The 13135-nt window shown below is 38.9% G+C and overlaps 1 protein-coding gene across 5 annotated transcripts in view; it reads right to left on the bottom strand.

The window, feature by feature from the left end:
* Smap1 (small ArfGAP 1) overlaps positions 1–13135 on the bottom strand; it is a 133874-nt gene that overhangs the window by 93971 nt on the left and 26768 nt on the right. For all 5 annotated transcript variants that reach the window (XM_070012179.1, XM_070012180.1, XM_070012182.1 and 2 more), the window contains exon 2: positions 3964–4097. In XM_070012179.1, the coding sequence (XP_069868280.1) occupies positions 3964–4097 (134 nt within the window). The remainder of the gene's footprint in view (positions 1–3963; positions 4098–13135) is intronic.

Below are 13135 nucleotides of genomic sequence, written 5' to 3'. Positions count from 1 at the left end.
AGGGAGATACAGAGTGTAGTAAAAATTATTTCTCTCTCATCAGTAAATACCTCTCAAACATTTTTCTTTTTGCAGGTCCTGGGGCTTGAACTCTGGGCCTGGGCACTGTAACTGAGCTTCTTTTCCTCAAGGCAAATGCTCTACCACTTGAGTAGACTGTTGGAGATGAGTCTCACACAGTTTCCTGCTCAGGCTAGCTTCAAACCACGATCCTCAGATTTCAACCTCCCAAGTAGCTATATGATCACAGGTGTGAGCCACCATCACCCAACCCAAACAAATAGCATCTTATACATGTGAATATGGAAGAGTAAATCATGTCTTAATTATCAGTTTTCCAAATCTGAATAAAGAATCTGAGTAAACTGGAATGGCCTTCAAAAGACAGCCATTTCAAGGTGCTTGTCCTGGAGAGATCTGACTAGAAATTGGCACAAAGGAACTTTCTAGGGTAGAGAAAATGAAGCAACTTAACCATGGTGCTAGTCACATAGCAGAAACATTAAGACTTATAAAATGCACTGAAACCTATGAACCATTCTTTAAAAAGTAATAAATGATCTGAATGCTGATGGCTTATACTAGAGTCAAGGTTCAAAGCTAGCCTGGGCAGAAAGCCCATGAGACTCACCTCTAATAAACTACCTCAAAAAAAGTGAGGGGCTGGGAAGGTGGCTCAGTGGTAGAGCGCTTGCCTTGCATGCACGAGGTCCTCCGTTCGATTCCTCAGCACCACATAAGCAAAAAGAAAAAAGCCGCAAGTGGCGCTGTGGCTCAAGTGGTAGAGCACTAGCCTTGAGCTGAAGAGCTGAGGGACAGCACCCAAGCCCAGAGTTCAGGCCCCACGACCGGACTCAAAACAAAAAAAAAAAGGTGAAAGTAGAGCTGTTGCTCAAGTGGTACAGCACTAGCCTGGAGTAAAAAAGAAGTTCAGAAACAGCACCTAAGCCCTGAATTCAAGCCCCACAAACCAGCATTTAAAAAAAAAAAAAAAGTAATCAATGGTAGAACTACTTAAAGATAATAAAAATACGGGCTGGGAAGGTGGCTCAGTGGTAGAGTGCTTGCCTTGCATGCATGAGGCCCTGGGTTCAATTCCTCAGCACCACATAAGCAAAAAGGAAAAAGCCAGAAGTGGCGCTGTGACTCAAGTGGTAGAGCACTAGCCTTGAGCTGAAGAGCTGAGGAACAGTGCCCAGGCCCAGAGTTCAAGGTCCCACGACCGGACCAAAAAAAAAATAATAATAATAATAATAAAAATATATTTTTAAAAAGTATAAAGAAAGTATACTTTAGAAGTTCTTTGAAATGCTTATTTTAACTAAATAAAATATTAAAATAAAGCTTTTTGAATGAATACATAAAATCGTTTTTAAAAAAAGTAATAAGCCAGTCCTAGTGGCTTACATCAGTAATCCTACTCAGGAGGCTGAAACCTGAGGACTGAGGTTCAAAGCCAGTCCAGGCAGAAAAGTTCCTGAGGCACTTATCCCCAATTAACCACTAAAAAACCAGAAGTGGTGCTGTGGCTCAAAGTGGTAGAGCACTAGCTTTGAGCAAAAAGGCTCAGAGATAGCACCCATGCCCTGAATGCAAGCCCCATGACTGACCAAAAAAAAAAAAAAAAAGTAATGAAATGAATGATATACCAAGATACAGAAATGGACAATAAGGAACTTACCTAGCACCATAGGAAACAAGAAAGACATGCTCAGATATAAACAAGAAGCAACTTCAATAGATAACTGATGTGATTTATCTAGAGATCCACCTCAAAATGCCTTATTATCCAACACTACTACAAACTAGTAATTATTTTTGTTAAATTTCTCAATTTATTGATTTATTGGTACACTTGGTAAATAATTTATCATAAAAGATTACTATAAGCTACATTGCTTAACATCAGAATTATATTCAAAACAGTAATATTGAAGGTTCTATATAACGAGCAAATAGACTAGTAACTAATCTACAAAGTAGACAGTATTACTATGCTTTGCTCTCCAAAATCAGACTAGGGAAAAAGCTCAAGACTCTAGCTGAAAAATAAAGCAGAAAAGTAGACTTGGCAGTGTGGTTAAGTAGTTGAGTGCTCGCAATGAGCAAAAATCCTAAGCAAGAGCACAAAGTCCTGAGTTCAAGCCTTGGTACCAATATGGAGGAGGGGAGGGAGGTATGGGGAAGAGATAGAGATAGAGGAGGAAAAAGAGAGGATAGAAAGAGAAGCTAGAAGACCATGGGCAACTGTTTGTTTATATTTCATCTCCTTGGAACAATTGTTAAACAACAACAGTAACTGTAAATATTCACAGGAACCATCACAAAAATAATGGACAGTTCATATCTATGAGTGTTTTAAAGTAACTAACACACTATAATTTGATTTCTGAATATATCCTAGTCTCATTTCTTACGGCACACCTGAAAGTGAAGCTCTGTTAGGTAAGAAGCCAAGCAGGTCATAAGCACTAATAATAGTCTTCCATTCTAAAATAATAATTTCAGGGGCTGGGGAGGTGGCTCAGTGGTAGAGCGCTTGCCCTGCATGCATGAGGCCCTGGGTTCGATTCCCCAGCACCACATAAGCAAAAAGAAAAAAGCCGCAAGTGGCGCTGTGGCTCAAGTGGTAGAGCACTAGCCTTGAGCTGAAGAGCTGAGGGACAGCACCCAGGCCCAGAGTTCAGGCCCCACGACTGGACCCAAATAAATAAATAAATAAATAAAATAATAATTTCAAGAAAATGACAAATGTAACCAATGTCCAAATATAATTTCAAATACTGTACACTACACTACCTGTTTTTGAAATGTGTGTGTATGTGCGTGTTGTATGTCCATGTGCACATGCTGGTACCAGGACTTGAAGTCAAGGCTTCACACTCTATACTCAAACTGCCCACTATTTTTCCTTGTTATTATTTCCTAAACAAAACAGTATGACAACAATTTGTCTAGCATTCAATATCTCAATAATCTAGGGTTAATTAAAAGGGCAAAAGATTTATACAATCTGAAGGTAGATTAATTTAAAAATACAGAAAAAAGAATATGCAGAGGCTATATGTAAATATTAGGCCAAATAAAAGGCACTGAAGCATCCAGGGATTTTGGTATCTGTCAGGGTCCCCAAAATAATCCTTTTTGGATGCCTTTGTGCATATTTATACACTTAAGTACTTGATACTGGCTAAAAACAACTTCACAGGAGGATAAGAAAAACATATAATTTTACTGTGAATTACAAAGTAAGGCCAATAAAGGTGATTGTTTTAAATGTGCAGCCAATCTTAGAGATTATGAGGATCTAAGTTGCAAATGCATAGACAAGGCTGAATCCTAAAAACTTTTGTTCACTGTACAATCTACCAGCTTCTAAGACTCTGTCTTAATGTCAGAACACTCCTATAAAAAAAAATCCTTCAAGTCAATTTTAGGCAAGTAGTGATTTTTATTTTTCTTTCTCTCCACCAATAGGAAAATAAACTATGGAGGTACATTTGAACACAAGAATAAAAAAAAGACCTGGGAAGGTGGCTCAGTGGTAGAGGGCTTGCCTTGCATGCATGAGGCCCTGGGTTTAATTCCTCAGCACCACATAAACAAAAAAAAGCCAGAAATGGTGCTGTGGCTCAACTGGTAGAACACTAGCCTTGAGCTGAAGAGCTGAGGGACAGTGCTCAGGCCAAGAGTTCAGGCCCCACTACCGACAAAAAAATAAAAATTAAAAAAAAAAAAAAACCTTTAGAGGTCAGTACTTTAGGCTAAAAAAAGGGACTTAAAACTGACTTCATTATAGATAACACACAAAAATATCTGAATTAACAAGTGAAGTAACATTCAAATTTTTTACCTGGCATATGTTTAGTATAGTTGTTTTCAATGTTTATACTAGAGAAAGGGTTAAATATTTTTAAGTCATTTGAAAACAATTTAATAATTTCTTCTCAGGGTAATGTTTACCTGTATCTGTTCTGGTGTCCATTGGTCTAGGTTGACTGACTTGACTCTGGATATATGAACCCCAAGATTTCTATGAATTCCAGCACATCTGATGCAAATAAATACACCAATATTCCAGGAAGCCCATCTGGGACCTAATTAAGGAAAAGAAACAATGGGAAAATGTATTAAAAATAAAAAGTAAACATGGCAGAATTTAAGAAGCATTCTGTTTTTTTATACAATTACAATGGAAGTTTAAGAGAAATCACATGCTCAACTTTTTAAATGATACTAGAAAGAACTTGGTAAAATGATATATCTTAACTATAATGAAAGGCTATCAATGAACTTTCCAATAACCTTAAACATTTTATTAATTTCACATTCCTAGAAACTTTTCCATATAAATGTTTTTTACTCAGCATAACTGAACCAACTAGTATATGCCAAGAGTAAAAAGAAAGCTGTTTCTGTCTTTTTGTCAGTCATGGGGCTTGAACTGAAAGTTGTTTATTAAATATATAAAATATGACTTAAGCCAAGTGCAGTGACTTACACTTGGAAACAAATGTAGCAGTGGTACTCACTAGACACTATGTTGAAAATGAACTATACAACTTGTGGGTGGGATGTAAGGGAAAAACTGGGAGAAAGCAGAGAAAGGAGTGACTATGTCCAGAAAGAAATGTACTCATCACCTGAGTTATGAAAATGTAACCCCTCTGTATATCACCTTTAAAATAACAACCAAGAAAAAAGGTATTATTTAAGCCAGGTACAGTGACTTACAGTTGTAATCCTAGCTACTTGGCAGTGAAAATCAGGGGGAATTACAAATCTAGACCTGCTATAGTATTCAATATCATCTGTAGTAAGAAAACTGGCTGTATAATAAAAAGCCTCTAAATCTCATGACTTAAGTCCAAAACACAGCTTCTTTGATTCTCAAAGTTCTGATCTGTTTATATTTGTTTATACGTACACACACACACACACACATATATATATATATATATATATATATATATATTAGTTTTTAGTCAATTTTGTCATCCTTCCTTTTAGGAATAAAGACTTCTGAGAATTAGGTAAAAACATGGCTGCCCAGACAGAGAAACCTGTTATTTCTCAGTCTCCTTTGAAGCAAAAACTATGGCCTCAAAAATAATAGTAAAAATAATGTGTTTTGCTATTACCCAAATTAGATCTATGTTCCCTGGGCCTCTTCCCTATTTTCATTAGCTAGAAGACAATAAAGAAACAAACTGCTGAAGAAGACAACCTGATACCCACACTGGACAGTACATCTCCCTAGTGACATGAAAGAAAAGCAACTTGACCTATTTAAGTCCCCCAGTATATTGGGAACAAAAATTTTTTCCTGGCCTCTTAGCGTCACCGGTTACCATGTGCGCGGAGGACCAAGCTCGAGCTTGCAATAAACCGGCTCTTTGTTGCTTACATTGATCGTCGTGGTCTCTGGTGGTCTTCTGGGGGTCCCCAAATTTCGGTGTAACAGCTTGGGGGCTCGTCTGGGATGCCCCCAAAGCCCACCCAGACGCCTGATCAGAGAGCCGAAGGAACCGATCGGCACGCAGCCCTGGGGCCGGTGGATGAGGGGCTTACTGATCCCCTAGACTCGAGGAAGAGTACACATTTCCCGCTTAATTGTCCCATCCACCTTTTTGGAATTCCAGGAGTGCCCGGATCAGCTCGCGCCCCCGCCCAAAGAAAGCGCGACCAAAGATGGGGCGAGGACAAAGCAAGCTTACTCCTCTCAACCTCCTGCTTGGTCATTTCACAGAGGAATTTACAGCCCAGCATGAGGTGTGATGACAGTCCCTTGGAGCCACTGAGAGACCCTGAGCCACTGAGAGACCCTGCTGTTGCTGCTGCTGCTGCTGCTGTACACCTTAATGGGTAAAGTTCAACGACGGCCTGACAGTCACTTGGAGGAACTCCTGCTTGATTCCATCACCTGAGTCTGCTTCCTGGTTGACTGCTGCTAAATCTAAGATCTTGTGGGACATTCTTTTGGGTGATATCCAGAAACCCGCTCTTCCCACAGTGGATATTGGGGACAAGGATATTACTGGCTTGCTTGTCTTAGGCACTTCAGTGCATAGTGACTGGAAATCCACTCTATGGTCACAGCCTAGTTTGGCTCTGGTATGGTAATAACCTGAGTGTGTTATCAATGGAGGTAATACTCTTAGCCTTAAAATCTGGCAAGCTTCTGCATCACAGTGGTGCCTTAAGGCTGTTCTAAGATAAAAAGATGCTCAAGGAATTGTAAAGAAAGAGGGTGGTAAAAAAAGCCTTGGGAAAGGAATTGGGGAAATTTAAAAAGTAAGGATTGCCTATAAATGTTTAAAAAAGAAAAGAAGACAAACCTCAGAAAGTTTAAGTATGTAGCAAATGGTATGAGTATGTCTTAAAATTGGAGCTTACAAGTACAGCTGGTATAAAATTGAATTAACTGTGATACACGGAGTCAGGACTGGTGGAAAAAAAAATGTAAGGGCCTTTGGTAGTGTTAATTTTGTTACAATCGGACCTTGTATACTGGTGTCCTTTGTAAAAAAAAAAAAAAAAAATCAGCACAGTCCGTCTATTAGTTCTCAGATCCCAATACCAAACTAAATATAAAAGACTGTGCCAATTAGGGGACCATGATTGGTCCCTGATGCTCTAGACAAGGGGGGAATGAAGAACGCAAAAAACATATATATATATATATATATATATATATATATATATATATATATATATATATATATATATATATATATGACAGCACCTAACAGCCATTTTTGCTTCTGTATGAATTGCTTTGTACTGGATGATTGTATGGTTTTTGTATGATTTTAACTGTGACTGGTTTTAGTTACTTAGTAGTGGAATGTCAGCCTGGGAGCCTAGAGTTGCTTAGTAAAAGACTTCAAAGGGTTTACAGCCCTGACCAAGGGGGCAAAGTCCTCAGAATTATCCCCACAGCTGCAACGCCCCTCCTGGAGGCCGAGGCAGTAAGGCCCTAGGGAAAAAATATAATGTTTTAAGAAACCTAAGCAACTCCATTTTTGTTTAACACTCTATCTCAGTTCTGCGACTTGACTCGTGATCCATTTTAGCCCCAATGCTAGGAATTTATGACAAAAAGCCATGCACAATTCTTGGAGCCATAGATGGCATTTGCTTAAGGCAGGTGTTAGCCCCCAAGTGGTGTTGCCCCCCAGCCACCTAGGACTAAGAGTTGTTAACCAACCCATTCTTCAGAGCCCGGGGCAAGACATGCCATGCATTCTGTTCATCCGGGTGTGACTGGTAACCTTGGGTGTGACTGGTAACCTTGGGTGTGACTGGTAACCTTGGTCAAGCTATAGACCAAAGACATTTTTCTGTAAAGGTCAACCAATCATGTAATTTCTTATGTAAAAGTTCCTTAAAGTTGTTTGTTCAATACTATAAAAACTGCACTGATCCTATGCTCTGGGCCTCTTAGCGTCACCGGTTACCATGTGCGTGGAGGACCAAGCTCGAGCTTGCAATAAACCGGCTCTTTGTTGCTTACATTGAAAAAAAAAAAAAAATTGTTTTTCCTTAACAACAGCTAAACCTATAGTCTACCTAACTCAATGTAAATTACAATTACATGTGGCTGTAGGAATGTACCAGAGTTACTAATTTCACAGCCAAAATTCTAAAACCCAAAAATAATAAAATATAATTCATCAAAATAAATTCTAGAGTCAATTTAAATAACCAAATTGTATATAAATTATCTATTTTGATCAAGTATTAAACAAAGAAGATATAACAGATTATGCCTACAATGAGCTTCAAGACTTGTTAAATTAGATCATAGCTATAAGGTAAGTGTAACTGGTATAGGAACATAGAACCTGACAAGATGAATGTTCCCAGTGGTTAGTACAGGCTTTCTAGAGTCAATGGTATTGAAGATGATTACTAAAAGACAGGTATAGTAATACTAAGTAAAAAATGGATCAGGCATAGGAAACATCCTAGGTAAAATGGACAGTATTTCTACCATCTTGAAGAAAAATTAGGGAACATCCAGACCATTGGCCAAATATGGCCAATTTGGTGCATATTTGGGCAGATATTTAATAAGTCTTGTCAGCTGCCAATGGTCTGTCTGCCTGTATTATTTTGTAGCAATATCCTAATGGCCCTCAAAGAAAAAAGGCTCCACCTTTGTGTGTAGAAAAAGAAAATAATATATATACATATATATATATAGAGAGAGAGAGAGAGAGAGAGAGGTGTTTATTACTAAGTTTCTTCTATTCAAAAGTATATAAGCAGTACCTAGAATTTGTATAATACCAAGTAGTTAATACAGATACAAATGCCTGTTTTATGTGTGCAAACTCTAGAAAGTGAAAAATTCACTAGTGAAATATAACTCTTGCTATGTCTAAATAGTGTGTGCGCGCACAAACGTGCTCATCCACAGGCACACAAATGTACAAACCCATAATGTGATATGATGCACACTTGGTAAGAAGTTATTATGAAAAATACAACTGGTAACATGGTGAAGACTGCTTGTAATATTAGCTACCCCAGAAGGCAGAGATGGGAAGGATCCTGGTTCAAGAACATCCCTGGCAAAAAGTCAGGAAGAATGTAATTCAACGAATAGGCCTGGGGTAGTAGTTCTTTCCTGTACTGCTAACTACTTGAGGCACAGATTGAAAAATCAAGATTCAAGGTTGGCCCAGGGGAAAAACAAAGAGACACCATCTGGAAAATAAAATGCCAAGTTAAAACTTCAGTAACTCAATCCCTCAAGCTGAACAAGAGGTAATAAATTTGTAGGAATGTAAGCTAGTACATTCTTTGTGAAACACAGTAAGAAGAATTTTCAAAACTTAAAAAGAGCTACCATATGATCCAACTACCAAAAAGAAATGAAAACAACTTATAAATATAGATGTACTCCCATGTTTACCACAGCATTATTCTTAATAGTGAAGACATAGAAACACCTGAGTGACTACAGAAATCATCTCCTTATGAATATATCAAATTATATTGTATAACTTAAATATATAGTATAAAAAATAACCACCAAAATTGCATTACACTAATACATTTTTATTATCAGGTTTCATTTCTATGTTCAAGCTATTCTAATTTTTTTAATAAATGTTTTATTTGATCAAGGCAACAAGAACAGGCAAAATACAGTCAATAAATTTCAGAGCTGACTTTAAACACAATTCTGCCTACCATGTGTTTTAAACTCTCTCTCAATCTTTCTCTCTGTATGTATGTGTGTGTGTGTATATATATACCACACATATATAATTTTTCAATATAAAACTAAAACAAGCCTAGCACCAGTGGCTCACACCTATAATCCTACCTACACTCAAAAGGCTGAGATCTGAAGATCACAGTTTCAAATTAGCCTGAGCAAGAAAGTCCATGAGACTCCTATCTCCAATTAACCACCAAAAAGTAGTAAAGCACTATCGTTTAGAAAAATAGCTCAGGGAAAGCATCCTGAGTTCAAGCCCTAGAATCAACACACACACACACACACACACACACACACACACACACACACACACACACACACACACACACACACACACACACACACACACACACACACACACACACACACACACACACACACACCTCACAATGCACACAACCCTGAAACAACATAGTCTTTATTTAAGTATAAAACAATATAAAATGATTTGTTTCATTACTTTAGTTTTAGTATCTTTAAACTATTATACAAAGGGTTTCAACATGTTAATGATCAATGCTTCCTGATCAGTGTCACTAATTCATCATTGTCCCTAATCTACTTCAACCCCACCCATCTCAAGTTAAAATCCTTATTTAATATGATAAAAGTTCATCAGCATTTGTTACCAAAGTAATAAATCATTGTGTCATCAGTAATTCTTGAAAATTCCAAGATCACTGTAACTGGACACATTCAGACAAGAAATGAAGTTTATTTTGCTAAACTTAAATTAAGCTTAAAAGTTCCATGTTTGTAAGATAAAATTATGATTATGATAAAATGCCACAAATATGAATCCCAATAAAAATTATTGTTATTGAGTAGACTGCTGAGTTAAATACAATCCAAACAAAATAATTCAGAGAACAGTGAGATTCTCAATTTGAGATTAACAGTGAACGCCATCTGGTGGTACAAAGTTTAAAATCATTTCGTATTTGTTTAAAAGTATTAAACACCAACAAGGTTACATAACTTTTAATTATGAAACTATTTCAGATGCAGAGAAGAGAAAAACTACTAATACAATTTAACAAAAGCTATGAACTCATTTTAGCCTCTATTTGAAACAGATTCAAGTATTTTTATCAGATCACTGAGCAACCAAACAAAAGTATCCTAAACAAGTTGAATATAGAGTCATATTTGGTTCCATAAAATCATGAGGAAACATAAGTTCAAAAATGCATTAGCAATCTAGGCTCATGCTTGTTATCCTAGCTACTTAGGTTGAGATCTGAGGATCATGATTTAAAGCCAGCCTAGCCAGCCTCAGACAGTGCCCACGTCTAAATTTTAAGCCCCCATGACAAAAGAAGGAAGGGAGGAAGGGAAGGAGGGCGCGAGGGAGTATTATCAGCTGGACTCCTGGTGGCTCAGGCCTATAATCCTATATTCAGAAGGCTAAGATCTGAGGATTACAGTTCAAAGCCAGAGTGGGCAGGAAAGCTCATAAGACTCTTATCTCCATTTAACTACAAAAAGCCAGAAGTAGAGCTGTGGCTCAAGTGGTAGAACACTAACCTTCAGCACAAAAAGCTCAAAGATGGCCATCAGGCCCTGAGTTCAAGCCCAAGACCAACACACACAGAGACACAGACACACACATACACAGACAGACACACACACATACACACATACCCACACACCCACACACACATTATCAATAAATTATCTTCATTACAAGTAAGGGACTACTGGTTTTTTAATTTTTTTAAAAATCTACTTGGAGAAAAGGCATTTTACCTTACTGAATGCAAATATGTACAACAACTCAGGCACAAGAATGAAAGAACACTAAGAAAGACAAAAGTGGATTACTGCTATTCAGTCAGAAGTGAATAATGAATCGTTTTTAAGAATTAGGTTTTTAAAATCACAGCTAATGAACAGTCCATTATTTGTCATCACTACAGATGTGTAATATTATGATAGTAAATGTCACTCAAATCATATACACATATTCATGGGGTTATGTGCTGACTCACCATGCTGGTTTTTTAATCTGAGACAAAAGAAGTTTAAGAATAGGCAGAGGGCTGGGAAGGTGGCTCAGTGGTAGAGCGCTTGCTTTGCATGCATGAGACCCTGGGTTCGATTCCTCAGCACCACATAAGCAGAAAAAAAAAGCCGGAAGTGGTGCTGTGGCTCAAGTGGTAGAGCGCTAGCCTTGAGCTGAATTGCTGAGGGACAGTGTTCAGGCCCACAACTGGACCTGGGGGGGGGGGGGGAGATAGGCAGAATCACATTGTTCTGTGAGTTTAAACTACCTAAACTTTGCTTTCCTTATCTATAAAACATTGTTGTAAATAGAACACACATAGAAAGTATTAGCACATAGAAAGTATTAAGTTATATAATAAACATAAAACACCATACCTAGCACATGGTTGTAAGGTCTGCTCCTGGATGGCTAGCAGACTCCACCCTCCTCGCAGCAAAGTCTCTACCCAGTACCTGCGTTACCTAGGCAACTGGGACACCTGGAAGAGGTCACATCTGCATCCGCTGAGGTCACATCTGAATTTGATGTGGCCACACCTTTCCCCGCCCATACCCTAGATACGGCCTAGGGAAGGCCCAGGCTCGCTCTCTCTGTTCTAGCTCACTCTGTTCTATTCTAGCTCTCTCTCTCTGTTTGTTTCTAGCACTCTCTGTTCTTTTCTTGCTCTCTCTGCTCTTTTCTAGCTCTTTTCTCTCTTTTGCCAGCCACGTGGAGTGCCAACCTTGCCTGGTCCCAGCAGGTCTACTGAATAAACCTACCCCTTACCTGAATACCACGTGAGTGCTGGTGCAGTTCTTACTCGGTTACCTCTTTTTGAAAACCTAACATAAATGGTGCCGTGACTCGGATAAAGGCTTAAAGTCAGGAAAGCTAGGATTTCTCTGTTTTTTTCCTCTTTTTTCTTTTTTTGTTCTTCCCTTTTTGCTCTGAGGAATACCCACAGTTCTACCAGCCTTTTGCGAACCAGTCTGTCTGCGGCGGAATCAACGCATCGATACCATTGCTGCCTTCACATTCACGTCCACACCACTTCTCTACTCTGGTGAGTGAAACTACTCTCTACGGCTCTCTGTTGCTCAGTCTCTGTCCAGATGTGGCGCCACGCCAGAGAGCTCCTACGGCCTTTAGCTGAAAGGCCGGTCACTTCTGAAGCCGAGGACGCTTGGCTTTGGGGGCTTGGCCATTTCTCTCTAAAGGGCTCTGGGGGAAGTCGGGACGCCGCTTCTGCTTGGTCAGCTCTCCTTCACTCACCAGACTGACTCATTTAATGGGGTGCTACGAATCACGCCTGAGCCGTGAAACCCCTTTGAAATGTCTCCTGCGCTCTCTGGAAAGCCAGAGAGCCTCATTTTTATGCCATTCTCAGAAGTACACAGTTTTTGCTACTGCAATGGTAAATGATCAGAAGTCTGTTTACTTTCGGGCTCTCTTTGCTCTCTCTCTGCCATTCATGTGCAACTTCTACCTTTGTTTTCTACAACTTTTTGGCTTGTGCCTTGAAGAGTGCGACGCAGGCTGGGTCCCAGGGACCCCCCTCTAGGTTGCCTCTCAAAGGCTAGCCAATGTAGGCTTGGTCTATTTGTTCAGGCTTTCTTTGCATTCTTTCAGAAATTCGCCATCTTGAATTCGCCATCTTGGCCACATGGTGGGTTAAGAGTTTGGCCCCATCTGACCCTTAACCTTCCACTAAGTTTACTACTCCATCTATTCTAAGGTGCCTTGCTAACAAGTTGCTCTTTTCACAGGCCCTAGTAACTGAGGCCCAACTATCTGATGTGCTTTGTTAGCAAAGATGTCTAAATGTTGTCAAAATTTTAGGTTTTGAGTTTTGCCTTTTTTGTTTTGTGTTGTGTATTCTACTACTGACTACATGGTTCTAAAATACTGGGCAT

The sequence above is a fragment of the Dipodomys merriami genome, unplaced genomic scaffold (genome assembly GCF_024711535.1).
Source record: "Dipodomys merriami isolate MVZ:Mamm:240054 unplaced genomic scaffold, mDipMer1.0.p SCAF_89, whole genome shotgun sequence".
Taxonomy (NCBI): Eukaryota; Metazoa; Chordata; class Mammalia; order Rodentia; family Heteromyidae; genus Dipodomys; species Dipodomys merriami.
The sequence above is the reverse complement of the archived record's forward strand: the minus strand, read 5'-3'. Positions and strand labels throughout refer to the sequence as shown.